General features: G+C 42.9%; 1 protein-coding gene across 8 annotated transcripts in view; it reads right to left on the reverse strand.

Annotated features, from left to right (window-relative positions):
• The window catches only part of EPB41L4A (erythrocyte membrane protein band 4.1 like 4A), a 284,136-nt gene that overhangs the window by 69,714 nt on the left and 199,918 nt on the right, over positions 1-14,504 (reverse strand). For all 8 annotated transcript variants that reach the window (XM_018053741.1, XM_018053739.1, XM_018053736.1 and 5 more), the window contains one exon: positions 10,797-10,918. In XM_018053741.1, the coding sequence (XP_017909230.1) occupies positions 10,797-10,918 (122 nt within the window). The remainder of the gene's footprint in view (positions 1-10,796; positions 10,919-14,504) is intronic.

Below are 14,504 nucleotides of genomic sequence, written 5' to 3' on the forward strand. Positions count from 1 at the left end.
GAATATACAATATGCCTTTAGCCTTGGTTGCTTTTTTAATTTTGATAGCTATGCATGGAATGCTAAACACTCCCACAAAGAGTGGAAACATTAACTTTTTAGAGAAAATATAACCAGTCTGCCATATATTAAGACATTTTTTATAGGATGAAAATAAACAATAGCTTCAAGGCAGAATAGAAAAGGGTGTCAACAAAGGAAGACAGCTTTGAACAAACATACCCCAGACTCTGGAACCTAAAGCTCCTTGCAATTAACAGAGTTACTGTCATTTCCCCTCTCTGCTAGGCAAAATGTCCCAAAGAACTTAAATATTTTCTGTAAACACTTTGATGGTATAAAAAACAGAGTGATTTGCTGCTACTCTATAAATGTACTATCTTCAAAAATACCTGCTGAAACAGCAGATCTAGTGAAGTAAAGAAATGATACGATAGTGGAAAAAGAGAGGATGTATACTTACTTTCAAATTATTTTCACTTTTTTTGTTTTTCACTTACTTTCCAAGGATGTGCCTTAATATTCCAAAAACTTCAGTTCAAATTCTGCTGCTGCTCTTACTATCTGCGTAACTCTGAATAAATGTTCAATGTTTGTGAGCTACAGTTTCCTTATGTGTAAGATGAGGACAACACCCACCTTCCTCACAGCTTTACCAAAATAACTGCTTCACTTCATGGACAATGAGATGAAAGCTCAGCCATGCTGAATGATGTGTTACAAGTCAGAGTCAAGTTAGACCAGGAATTCAAGTCTACTCAAATCAGATACATTTTTTTTTTTCCTGCCACTGTCCCACATGCCTTCTCAATGCAAGAGCTTATATCATCAGCTGCAGGAATTCTTAGGGTGAAGAGAAAGTGGGCTCACAGATTTGGACCACACCTCAATAGATGACCTAATTCCGACTTACCAGTTTGAAGTAGGAAAGTCATAGTCACACTTTCTCTAAAACAAAGTTAACACTCTCCTAAATTTTCTAGAAATCATCTCCAAAACTACCCACATAGTTGTTACACTCTTGGTTAGAATGCTTTTTCTAATGTCCTTATATGAGAATTTTTACTGTCTTCCCTTCCTGTCTTCAGCTGACCTAGAGAGGACAAACATGCAAAAACTTCACAATGCCTGTTAAGTGCACAATAGGTGTGAGAGCTATTTTCATCAGTTTTCTCAATCTTTTCCCAGACAGTGCCTACTGATTCTCATCCAGATAACCTCCAGGTTCCAGAACTTACTACACTTGCAAATCATTTCACCTCTTGGCCTTAGCCAGTGACTATCCTCTATTTCATCTAATCCAAAAACACATGTGGGTCCTACATAAGTCTTCCTCCTTTGACTTGATAATGTACAGTGCAATATCCTATACTTTAAGGCTTACATTTAAATGCACCGATATGAGTGTGTCTAATGCCTTTGCCTTGAAGACTTGGGCTGCATCTGTTACGGCACAGTAGAAATCCTAATATTTGAACTTGGATGGTCCATCTTGTATTGTTCTATTACATCTTTCATAAATGATCACGCACACATCCTAGCACAACATCAGTGTCCTCATCTGAGCTTTTCAGGAATCTATCTGTTGGAAACTTGAATGGACATTTGAAATTACTCTGTGAACTTAGGACACTCATGACAATTACCTGAAGGACTTTTTTTAAGTACAACATGGTAAAAATGCAAATACTATTAAAGAATACAGAGTGAACATCTCTCTCTCCCATTTCTGATCTTCTATTTTTGATCATCCATCTATGCAATGGGAGTATACTGCTGGCTGCTACCCACTGCTCCTGCCCTTTTTCCCCCCTTGCTTATACTGTATCTTGGAAATCATTTCATATCGATGCCAATTTACCACTTTCTTTTTTGTTCCCTCTCCACAGTGACCTGGTTCATATCCAGCTCTGGGGTGCTGGACAAGTCCTTGCCTCTGACTTTTGACCTGTACACTGTGAGTCAGAGCATCTTCTGAAAGAAATGAGGGCAATACTACTTGCAGGGTGCCCAGTACACTGCAAGGCATACAGCAATGCTTAATGACTATTAGTTATTAACAATCCTCTGCCTGGGGAACTCCTCAGGGGATCTGACCTTTTGCAGCAGACGTGGAGGGACTACAGAGTCGGCCAACACAAATTCAAATCTTGCCCTCAGATTTCTTCTAGAGACACATGGTATTTCCCAAGGGTACACATCTATTATTTTATTAGGTCAGTTCCCTACTCGTGGACATTTAGGTAGTTTCCAGTCTCTCGTGATGACAAACATAGCCACGGGCCTGCTCAGATGGCAGAAGTGAGGTTGCTGCTGATCTAACAATATGCTGAGGGTGTGACTTGACTTATCAAATCACATATCCACAGCCATGACTGCTATTTCCTCTTCACTCAATAACTCTGATTCCCTCTCTGAGCCCTTTCAGCTTTGCCCTTTATCTTCTGTTTCTATTGTCTGCTCAATGTGAAAAATGCACTTGGGTAGGCCTAGTGCCTAATTAGGAGAAGGCAATGGCAACCCACTCCAGTACTCTTGCCTGGAAAATCCCAAGGATGGAGGAGCCTGGTGGGCTGCAGTCCATGGGGTCACTAAGAATCGGACACGATGGAGCGACTTCACTTTCACTTTTCACTTTCATGCATTGGAGAAGGAAATGGCAACCCACTCCAGTGTTCTTGCCTGGAGAATCCCAGGGACAGAGAAGCCTAGTGGGCTGCCGTCTATGGGATCGTACAGAGTCGGACACAACTGAAGCAACTTAGCAGCAGCAGCAGCAGCAGTGCCTAATTACCTCAAATAGGGAAAACCACCTTACACAGAAGATGAAATGATTAACTACGTGAACCTTAAAAAGAGCATACAATCTCATCGTTATTATGGGTTCACTATAAGGAGCACTGAAGAATTGATGCTTTTGAACTGTGGTGTTGGAGAAGACTCTTGAGAGTCCCTTGGACCACAAGGAGACCCAACCAGTCCATTCTGAAGATCAGCCCTGCGACTTCTTTGGAAGGAATGATGCTGAAGCTGAAACTCCAGTACTTTGACCACCTCATGTGAAGAGTTGACTCATTGGAAAAGACTCTGATGCTGGGAGGGATTGAGGACAGGAGGAGAAGGGGACGACGGAGGATGAGATGGCTGGATGGCATCACTGACTTGACGGATGTGGGTCTGGGTGAACTCCGGGAGTTGGTGATGGACAGGAATGCCTGGCGTGCTGCGATTCATGGGGTTGCAAAGAGTCGGACACGACTGAGTAACTGAACTGAACTGAACTGAACTGAACTGATAAGGAGTTTGTTATTCTCAACTCACAGCCACAGACTATCCGGGGTGGGGGTGGGGGGCGGTTAGAGAGCCTGGAGAATGGTGAGCATGGAGTAGGGGCTAAAAATAAGTGGAGAAAAGTGATTACTCTGAGGAGTAGGAGCAGGGTAAGCAGGACAAGCCCTAGCTCTGGGCTCCCAATACTGCCTGACGACAGCTGCCCTTGGGCGCCCAGGGACCTTTGGGCAGGTAAGGGAAGGAGGATGCAATACACTTGCCCCCAAAGGGGGCACTGTGACCTGCCCACTTCCTTCATATTGTTTATACCTAATCTTCTAGAATAAATCGGTACCAATCCAGTGGTAACCAGTTTCTTTCTGAAGCCCATTCACTGAACTTCAATGACTCTGTCCACGCATCACTCCCAAAAGGCCATGCCTCTTCCACGTGATAGTAACCGTTGTATGTGAAACTGATGCTATATGATAAATATAATTCAAAGACTGCCAGGTGGACTCACAGATTGGTCCCCATTATGTATAGAAAGACTCCTTTTGATTTAGGATAAAGAAACCAAAGAGAAGTTTGAAAGAGAAACTAAACAATGTGGAAAGCACTCGTCCACATTCCCAACATGATGCTGTGTCCCATGACAACAACCTGTGAGGCAGGAGGTAAGACCACCACTGGACACGCAAAGAAACTGAGGCTCAGGATGGTTAAGTGACTTCATAACATCGCACAACTAGTCCAGGAATGACTGAGGCTGAACCCAGATTTGGAAGATGGAGCTAAGTCTGATAACGCCAGTCTTTACTCACATGGCTGGTTTTTAGACTGCCTTAAAAAAATTATTTAAAATATATTTTTGACCACAAGTCAAGCTGGGCTTCTGCTGACCTCACATCTGGCACATGTCAACCAGAGCAAGGGCTCAGTGAGTGACTATTTCTTTCCTGACATCACCACTTCCCGGCAGCCCAGGGAGTCTTACTGCACCAAATTGGTGAAAGTGTTCTTCACTGTCTCCTGCTCGGGCTGCTCTCCTGCATTTCTCGGTCCCTCCTGCTCCGGCCTGCACCAGCTCAGGGCACCTGTAAGCGTCAGTCAGCTTCCCCCATGTGAATCGTTTGCTAGGAGCTGCAGAGCTGTGTGGCGCCATCAACCCCTGGAGCTGGCCAACTCACCTACCAGCTATAAAGCGCTCCTGCTGGGAGTCACGGGCTGTAGAATCTGATTTAGGGACCCTACAGGAGATGCTGCAGAAACCACAGAGACCCCAGGGCAGGTGGGCCAGTCATTCATACCAACTCTGTCAATCAGGTTCTGAAGAGGCAGCCCTCAAGCCATAGTGGCCCTTTAGGAATGTTTCATTTGGCACACAGAGACTTTCTTCAAAATGAAATTAATTGCCAATACTTAAAACTCTGGAAAGTTTCTATAAATAGCCAGATTCCATGCTTCCCTTAAAACAGTGGAAGATTTGGCAACACTGAGTCCTCTTTCCTGCACAGGAACACTGGATTGGCCTAAGCAGGAGCTGTCTGCTTCCAGGCCGTCCTCAATCACAAGTCATTTTCACGAGCCCTCTTGCACTGTGCCTGCAGCGTCTCCTAGAATGCCAAAATGTCACCTGAACCAGCTTTTCAATTGCCTGAAGGACTACACTGCAACTATTTATTTCTCTGTTCATCAGTATGATATTCTTAAAAACTCAAAATGCTGCACCAGACAATCACAGCATTGTTTATCCACTGTAAATGGTTTCACCCATTACTTTTCAAATAGCTAATTACAGATTATAGCTAAACATTCTGTCTTTACTGCCCTTCTTACAGCAGAAGCTCTTCTATGACATGAACCCACTTACACGAGGTGCCAAGAACTTGTCAGAGAAAGGGCTGGACAAACATGCACTTTTCCTTCCTGCCATCTGGCCTCTTGCTTTGCCCAGAACGCCTCTGCCGGGGCAGAGCTGCAGGAATGCTCTGGATGCCTGCCCTGGCGCTGAACTCCCCTGGGTGGGGCAGCAGGCAGGCCGGGTGCAGGGCTCTTGACTCTGGAATGCACTTCCTCATAGAGGTGCCAAGGCCTAATCTCAGTGGATTCTAATCACAATGGCTTTTGAGCTACCAGGGCATTTATTATTCCTGATCAAGAAAAGAACAAACAGACTTTTAAAAATTATCAGAGAACTCAGATACAAGTTAAGAGGAATGGTGATTGAATTTGACTGAGTTACTTCAGAAGAAATAAAAGAATGTCTTCTACAGTTACAAGTCATGCCGTATAAATTAATGATATAAACTAACAAAAAGCCAAAGTTCCCTTTCTGTCTTGTTTTTTAGTGCCTATAAAATGTTAAATAAGAGGTAAGAATGTATGCCAATAACTCTTGGAACTGTAGTTCTAAAGTTTTATTTTAGAGAGAATACCAGAATTCAATTTATGAAAATTCAGAGCTGGTCTTAAAGAGTTTTGTCTTTTTTCTTAATCTATCTTCCCTTTAAACCACAGCTCCATTTTTGTGAAACGCAGGACAATCTAATAAAATAAACGTTCTCTATGCTTTAAAATAAGCTTTCTACCATTTTAATTGTCAAATTTTTCAAATTAAAATGAAAGCAATTGTGACAAGAATTAAGGTAATACTTTTCCTTTTCTTCGGTTAGTTAAAATAATAATCATCATCATCATAAAAACCTACTGTTTTGAGCAATTGTTCCTTTCCTGCCCAGCCACCCATGAATGAGTCTCAGGAACAGGGAGCTTTGGAGGAGGCAGCTCTGGACCTGGGAGTGTGGGAATCAGAAGTGACAGGCCCAGGAGAGCTGCCTGGAGCAGTAGAGAAGCCTCGGTGGGGAAGGAGGTGGAGGCTGGAAGGCTGGGTGACCTAGTGACCTGCAGGCTACGCCCTCACAGCAGCCTCCCCTCCACCCCTCTCAGCAGCAGAGCCTTAAAGGGCAGGCTTGACTCTCAGCATAGGAGGCTTCCAGCTCACCCACGACTTCTCCCCTCTCTACACACAGGGACCCAGATTGACACAGAAGTGCCCCGCTTCAAGGGACCTGGTGGATAGGATAAGGAGCAGAAAGTGACTGAAACACGAAGACAAGAGCGCCCTCTTAAAATGTTCTGCTCCAAGTCCAAACCCCACCATGACCTTAGACATCAGGTCTCGACCAGCTGGGTTCAACTGAGGCTCAAAGTAGAGCACATTTGAATTAGAGGAAAAAGAATATACAACGTTCAAAAACACGTACAACATCATCATCCCTGCCCCCACAATAGTCTTCATTTGTGCATGACGGCAACTAAAGTAACACTGCATCACTGGCATTGCTAAATGGTCCTTTTCCACTCAGGCAGTCATGGTCTCAAGGGCAGGGTCACCTCTGGGTTCCCAGAACACATCACAGTTTTGCAGCATACAGGATTGAAAAGCAAAACTGATAGGTACATACAGTCAAAGTCTTAGTTTTTAAACACAGCATTGTATGGCTCTTTTTTTTTGAATAGGCTTCCCTTGTGGCTCAGCTGGTAAAGAATCCATCTGCAATGTGGGAGACCTGAGTTCGACCCCTGGGTTGGGAAGATCTCCTGGAGAAGGGAAAGGCTACCCACTCCAGTATTCTGGGCCTGGAGAATTCCATGGACTGTAGTCCATGGGGGTCGCAAAGAATCGGACATGATTGAGTGACTTTCATTTTCTTTTTTTTTAAATAAAAAGATGCCACTGTTATAAAACTAGCATGAATACTTAGAGATATCACCTCAAAGATATTCACTTTAGTTATATTTATATTCTTCAAGTTTTGAAACAGCTTAAATATCCAAAAACTAAAGACTAATTGAATAAATTATGTCACGTCTATGCACCTGTGTAGCAGAAAATCATAGGGTCATTAAAACGGTGCTGTGTGAGAACACTTAACACTTGTTAGAATATTTTCACGACACAGTATTAAATAAAACATAGGTTGTAAAACAATTCTATATCATTTTTGCAGAAAAGATATACAAATGACCAGAAGCCTATATAAAACAGTCTCAGCACTAGCAGATGCTGAAGCTGGGTAAGATGGAAGCCAGAAGGAGAAGGGGGAAGCAGAGGATGAGATGGTTAGAGAGCATCACTGACTCAATGGACATGAATTTGAGCAAATTCCGGGAGATAGCAGAGGACAGAAAAGACTGGTTTGCTACAGTCCATGGGGTCACAAAGAGTCAGACACGACTTAGTGACTGAACATTCAGAGAATGGAACTGAGTATGAAAGATTTTTTTTTGAATGGGGAGGTTTGGAAGTTCCTAAATTTTCTAAAGCAAGCATGTACTTTTATAATAATAAAAGCATAACAAGTGCAACCTTTTGAGAAGATGCTTGGCCTGACGTTGAGAGGCTGTCCCAGAGCACTCCGGGCTGTGTGCGGCCACCTCCTCAGCCCCCTCCCCAGCTCGTGCTCCTCCTCAGTTGCTAAGTCCTGTCTGACTCTTTTGTGACCGCATGGTGCCTACGATGCTCCTCTATCCATGGGATTTCCTAGGCAAGAATACTGGAATGGGTTGCCATTTCCTTCTCCAGGAGATCTTCCCAACCCAAGGATCAAACCCCATCTCTGCTTGGCAGGAGGATTCTTCACCTCTTCACCGCTGAGCCTGGGAAGCCCTCACCCTAGAAGGAATGTGTTTTAATGCAACACTACGGGGGAAGGGAAAAAACATGAGGCTCAATACAGTTTCAGGCAAGTTTGTCAAAATTGCACTTGGCTGGATTCTACATAAGCCAGCAAAGAAACAAACAAACAAAACCTCTGTCCCTAAAATAATCAGCTTTTGGAATTTAGGCTTACAAGGAGAGACAGACAGAAAGACAGAGTGCTATACAGGCAGATATTTTTCTAAGAGCATATGAAGAGAGGAAAAGGAGCAACCTGAGCAGGTTTGTGTAAAAAGCATGTGTGATTCCAGCATCTCAAGTGGAATGAAATGTTGATTTGACACAAGAAATGCTTTTGATATTCTCAGTTGGTCTCAGAATAAGTTCATGAGGCCTGGTGTTTCAGAAATACCTGATGATCTGAAAGTTTGCTTATCAATTATACCACACTGCACTTGATCCAAAGGATTAATACTGATCAGATACAAAGATAATCACAAAATATTAAGATAAAGATTAAATTTCAAGGCGAAAATTTCTGTCCTAAGTCACCTGCCTATTATGTAATCTTGGCTAAATTACCTTTATAATCTTAGTTTCCTCAACAGCTAAATGAGGATAATGATATTACTTATGTGGCACAGTAATCTATTGTAAAATTAAATCATGTCTAATTTTTGCCACTGTAGAAACATCAGAAAGAATTTAATTTCTGCTCAGCCCAGTGAGAGGAGGGGACCTACAATCAGATTTAATTTCACTCTAGAAACGCTAAATAAGTCAGGTGATATTCTCAAAGCCAGCAGCAGTGGAGCAAACTTAAACATGTTCCTCATAGCCTTGGTATGAGGATTAAAAGAAACAACGGCTGTCATAATGCTTTGCCAGCTGTCATGCAATGTTCAGATGTTAATTACTGTTATTAAAAATTCCATTCATTTCACACAATATGGCAAAAAGACCCAGGAGGTCTGGGCTCTCATCCCAGCCTCACTCCTGTCTAGCTACTGAGACCATGTCTTTCTCATCTGTAAAATGAAAACACAGACTTTGCCATGCCCTCCCTTCCAGGATTACTGTGAGGCTCAAGTGAAATAATATATGTGAAAAGCCTGTGAAGAGTGTTAGACAAGGGTGATCTGTAAGAAACAACAAACCAATGTTAGTACTATCACTTTAGATTAAAATCTGTGAGCTCTGAGCGTTGAACATAGGTTAAAACTGATGGATTAGGTGGCTTTATTAAAGAAGTGGTGTGCATTAAAAACAGAAAACCTGAATAACCCAATGTATATCAACAGTAGAATGGATAAAGAAGCTGTCATACAACAGAAAACTCACTGCAAGGAAAACGAATGCACTTTAAAAGAACACCCTTCTTGATTCATTTATATTACACTTAAAAACAGGCAAAATAAACTACTTTGTTCAGAGAAGGCTACATAAGCAGTAAAATTATAGTGAAAAGTAAGGAAATAATTATCACAAAGTCAGATGGGGGTTTTTACCAGTTGGGACAAGAGGAGATGGTGAGGCTGTGATCAAGCAAATAACAGGGAGTTCTGGGGCTACAGGCTATGTTAAATTGTGTGTGTGTGTGCACGAGTATGCATATATATACACATATGTGGGGACTCCCTGGTAGCTCAGCTGGTAAAGAAACCACCTGCAATGCAGGAGATCCCAGTTCTATTCCTGGGTTGGGAAGATACCCTGGAGAAGGGATAGGCTACCCACTCCAGTATTCTTGGGCTTCCCTGGTGGCTCAGCTGGTAAAGAATCCGCCTATAATGTGGGAGACCTGGGTTCGATCCCTGGATTGGGAAGATCCCCTGGAGAAGTTAACGGCTACCCACTCCAGCATTCTGGCCTAGAGAATTCCATGGACTGTATAGTTTGAAAGTGAAAGTGAAGTCGCTCAGTCGTGTCCGACTCTTTGCAACCCCATGGACTGTAGCCGACTGGGCTTCTCCATCCATGGGATTTTCCAGGCAAGAGTACTGGAGTGGGTTGCCATTTCCTTCTCCAGGGGATCTTCCCGACCCAGGGATTGGACCCAGGTCTCCTGCATTGTAAGCAGATGCTTTACCGTCTGAGCCACCAGGGAAGTGTATAGTCTATGGGGTCGCAAAAATTCGGACACGACTGAGTGATTTTCAGTCTCACACACATATGTATGTGTAATGCTCAGTCATATCTGACTCTTTGCGACCCCATGGACTGCAGCCTGCCAGGTCCCTCTGTCTGTGGCATTTTCCAGGCTAGAATACTGGAATGGGTTGCTATTTCCTCCTCCAAGGGATCTTCCCAACCCAAGGACAGAACCCCCATCTCCTGAGTCTCCTGCATAGTCAGGTGGATTCTTGACCACTGAACTAGCTGGGAAGCCCTCATACATACCACATTTATGTTTATGTGCATAGGTATATATGTTTGTATATTTTATGCACTTTATCATACTACACAATGAAACAAAGTCCAACAACAATAAAAAACCAATTAAATTGTTCACAGACTATTATGCCAGCAGTAATTTTTTTAATGAATTTTGCTAAGACTTTGTTTTAATTCTAATCTCAGCTACACCAAACTAAGAAATTGCTCAGTTGTGATTTTATTTAACCTCTTCAAAAAATGAATTATTAAGTATAGTCATTAAGCAAGTTACAGTGATTCAAATTGATTACCTGTCAACTTATGAATAATTTCTGATTGCTTGGACATTTTCGGGGTCAAATTGAAAACTCTAGTGTTAACAGTCAAAACCTTTCAAGGCTATAGTCACCACTTAAGTATACGCCATACCAACAGCCTAAAAGGAAATGCAAGGTTACACTGATGAGCTGGGGGCTCTGTGACTTACCAGCTGGCTGTGTTTGTGCTATTCTCTTAGGGTAAGTCTTGCTTCGACTTCTTGACACATTCTGATCAGGCCGGGGAAGTTGAATAGAAAGATCTCGACTCATCTGTAGTGCTGTCCTGCCACTTGAAAATACAACATTTTGAGTAACACAGGTAAGAGCACACAGCCACAAAATTAAAGCACAGCTCATAAAGAATATCTGCAGTGTATGGAGAGAAAGAAAAAGCAAACAAACAAACCAGACTCATGTAGATTCTATAGGAGCTTCAAACGATTCTCACTGCAGCGTTAAGCAAGGAAGTAACAAAGTCCAACAGGAAAGGTTTGGTTGAGATATAAGTGCCAGCTGAAGAATGTCACCCATCGTCTGGTTCTGCAAGAATGAAGCCACTAGCCACTAAAGTTGCTGACCTTCGACATACTCTGAAAGGGATTCGGGACAGAGACTGGGACTGAGGCACTCTGTGCTCTGGGAAAAAGTGGCAAAACAGGCCTTCAGATAGACGCTTTCAGAATATTTTACGAGCTTGATCTCTTGCATCTTCTACTAGAGAAGCACTGCAATCATTAATGGAGCCGTCTGCTCCTGGCGACTAGCAGCAACCTTCTACAGAGGCGTGTGTTCGATTGCACACACTCCCTTAGGGGCAGGTCCTCAGAGCTATCTGAAGGACCATCTCTCAGCCTCTAGTCCTCTCTCTACAAGCACCAATAAAGCCTGACTCACAGCTCTCATGTTGCACTTTTTTTTTTTCCCCTCAGCTGACATAAGGAAGATTTTTCAGAGAGAGAACCAAGAAAAAATTTATTAAAGGAGGAATCAGGTTTGGATTTAAGTAGAATGATAGGCTAGAAACTGAGGATGCTCAGCTCCACAACTTAGTAATGAGACCGTGCTGGGCTGAAGTACTGAGGGCAAAGATTCCACATGAGTCGACATGTCCTCCTGCTGTACTTACAAGGCAAGTCATAGAGCCTCTGCCAGTGGGCCACTTGGTGAGACTGTACTCTGAACCCTGCGACACAATCAGCCCCTGATTCCGCCCACCCCACCTGTGCCAGCAAGTACCCAGGAAGATTCAGAGCAGCCAGAATCCCCCGGCACAGCAGCATTTCCTTATGAGTCTATGAGGCAACAGGGTGAGCTTTCCCTGAGGAGAAACTAAACTTCTCAAGAACCATGTAACTTAATTTGCTGAATTTCAGTCAACATTCATTCTACTAAAACTTTATTCCCCAGCTGCTGAATCTGAACCAATAAATGACTCTTGGATTTCAAGGGAAGTGTCATTTAGGTACAGAGAAAATGAATTTCTCAGTGACTACTTTGATTCGCTATGAGAAGCGCCATCTAATGGGAAAAAGGTCTTTTAATGGCCTCAACCTATTTGCCCTCCATTTACAGGACACATGGCAGCCCACTCCGGTGCTCCTGCCTGGAGAATCCCAGGGCCGGGGGAGCCTGCTGGGCTGCCGTCTGTGGGGCGGCACGCAGTCGGACACGACTGACGCGCCTTAGCAGCAGCAGCGCAGGATACATACTGGTGGCTCTTTCCCCAAAAGAGATCAGATGAGACGGGAAAAGCCGAATTTACCTCCTACATACTTCTGTGGAAACTCCCCCTCCTTGCTTACTACCCCATTCATTTTTACAAGAAACAGAGGCCTGAAACATTCATAACAAGCTCATCGGGCTAACTGGGGATACGACTTACCATGTGGAATGAAAATGACAGTTTCTATCCCTGAGTGTACATACTCCACATTCAGGACTTCATGAAAACCAGGGGGAGGGCAGGAGGGTGGGGGGCACAGAGTGACAGGCTTGCTTCCACTTGAAATGTAACTATTTCCCCTCATATATAGTGAAAATGTATCATATAGAAATCTAATAACATGATAAGAAAATTGTCATTTATCAACTTCCATTTTGCTGTTTTCACATATTGATATATTGTTAATAAGAAGCTCTGGACACTGGGCTCAAATTCCAGCTGTGTCATAGCTTAGCTCTCTGACTCCGGGAAACATTACTCAAACTGTCTGTAGCTCGGCTTCCTCATTACTAAAGCAACAATAATACCAATGACCACTTCATAGGCTTATTATGAATGTTAAGTATGAATGTTTCTAAATTTTCCAGAACAATGCCAAGCACATAAAATGTTACATAATTATAACTAAATACAAATAAACACATTTTAAAAATTATTAATTTGAGAACTTTCAAACGTTTTAGCTATTCTAAAGGTAGTACATAAGGTAATACAAATAGCAACATCTCTCCCCTGAAAATCTTTTTAAAATTCTATACAGACAGCAAAATTCCATTATTATAAATTATTTGAAGTATGAAGATAAGATCTCCTTGCAACAGACTTAATCTAAGACTTGGACAGTCTGTACTTCATTGCATGGAGGAAAAAATTTTTGGCCTAAAAACATAACCTAATATGTGGACTACTGAGGCATTTGATAATGAGATTTTATTTTATTATTCAATTTTTCCTCATGGCTTGTTTCTCAGGAATAAAGAAGAAATGAGAAAATCATATCACAAGACTAATAAAACTGAAGTCCAGGGACATAAGCTGACCTGGCAGAGGCTGCACAGGACCCAGGACCAGAAGCAGCTTTCTATCCTCCAGCTGGCCAGGGTGGCACAGCCTGGCAGCCCAGGAGAAGGAACAGCACACACAGCCATGTACTTTAAAGCTACAAGCCTGGCCCAAAGCTCAGCTCTAGCAGAAATGCGTGGTCTTCAGTAGGTTACTTTTTTAATCTCCTAGAACCTTATCTTCCTTGTATGTATTTCTATTGTTCATATTATTCCCTAGCAGAAATACTCCTGTATGGTGTTCTTAGTACTTCCTTGTAACAGAATAGCACAGGGCAAATGCAGAGATTCTCAGTGTTGGTGTAAGCGTTCCTACACGCCTAGTGGCTCTCCACAGTGGCAGGATAGAGCTTTGCCCCCATGTCACCCACTTGCCCACCCCTGGCCCTGTGGCACACATACTCCCATTCCATGCTGGGAGGCCCCGCCAGCAGCCCTTCTTCAGCTCCAAAGTGAGGCTACAAACAGCCATTGGTTGGGTAGAGGGAAGAGAACAGACACCTGGGTTCAGATCTCAACTCTGCTGCTTACTAGCTAAAGGTCTGGTTCAATTACCTTAGACTTGGCGGGGGTCAGGGCGGGGGCTCAAACATCTTGTCTACACAAATGAGGATAAGGCCCCTTTGACGGGTCACTGAGTGTGTTTAACAAGGTAACACACATGAAAGCACTTGAGACAAAGTGAGTTCTCAGGAGGACTGGATCTCTTGCACACTTCAAGAAATGTGGCAAGAAGGCTATCAGGGTTCTGCGGGCGGGAGGTGGTTCTCAGGCTGAAGTCTCATTTCTAGAGTATAAGCTCTACAGAACTCATTCATTCATCCAAACCAGGAGTCCTCTACAAACTTAACAACAGGTAGAGGCAAGGTTAGTTTTTAAGGGGCTCAGAGGAAGAGAGAGCAGTGTATAACAAAATATTTAACCAAAGACTTAATCAGTCTCTATTTCAGATTATTGGTATCTGATAATAAAGCAATAAATGATTTTGACAGTCACATTTCAGCTCTATCTTTTCCCAAAAATTTAATTTTGAATTTCTGAAAGGATTGCCTGTCACATACCACTAAAATCAAGTTTTCTCCTCTAAAGTA

Source organism: Capra hircus, chromosome 10 (assembly GCF_001704415.2).
Source record: "Capra hircus breed San Clemente chromosome 10, ASM170441v1, whole genome shotgun sequence".
Lineage (NCBI taxonomy): Eukaryota > Metazoa > Chordata > Mammalia > Artiodactyla > Bovidae > Capra > Capra hircus.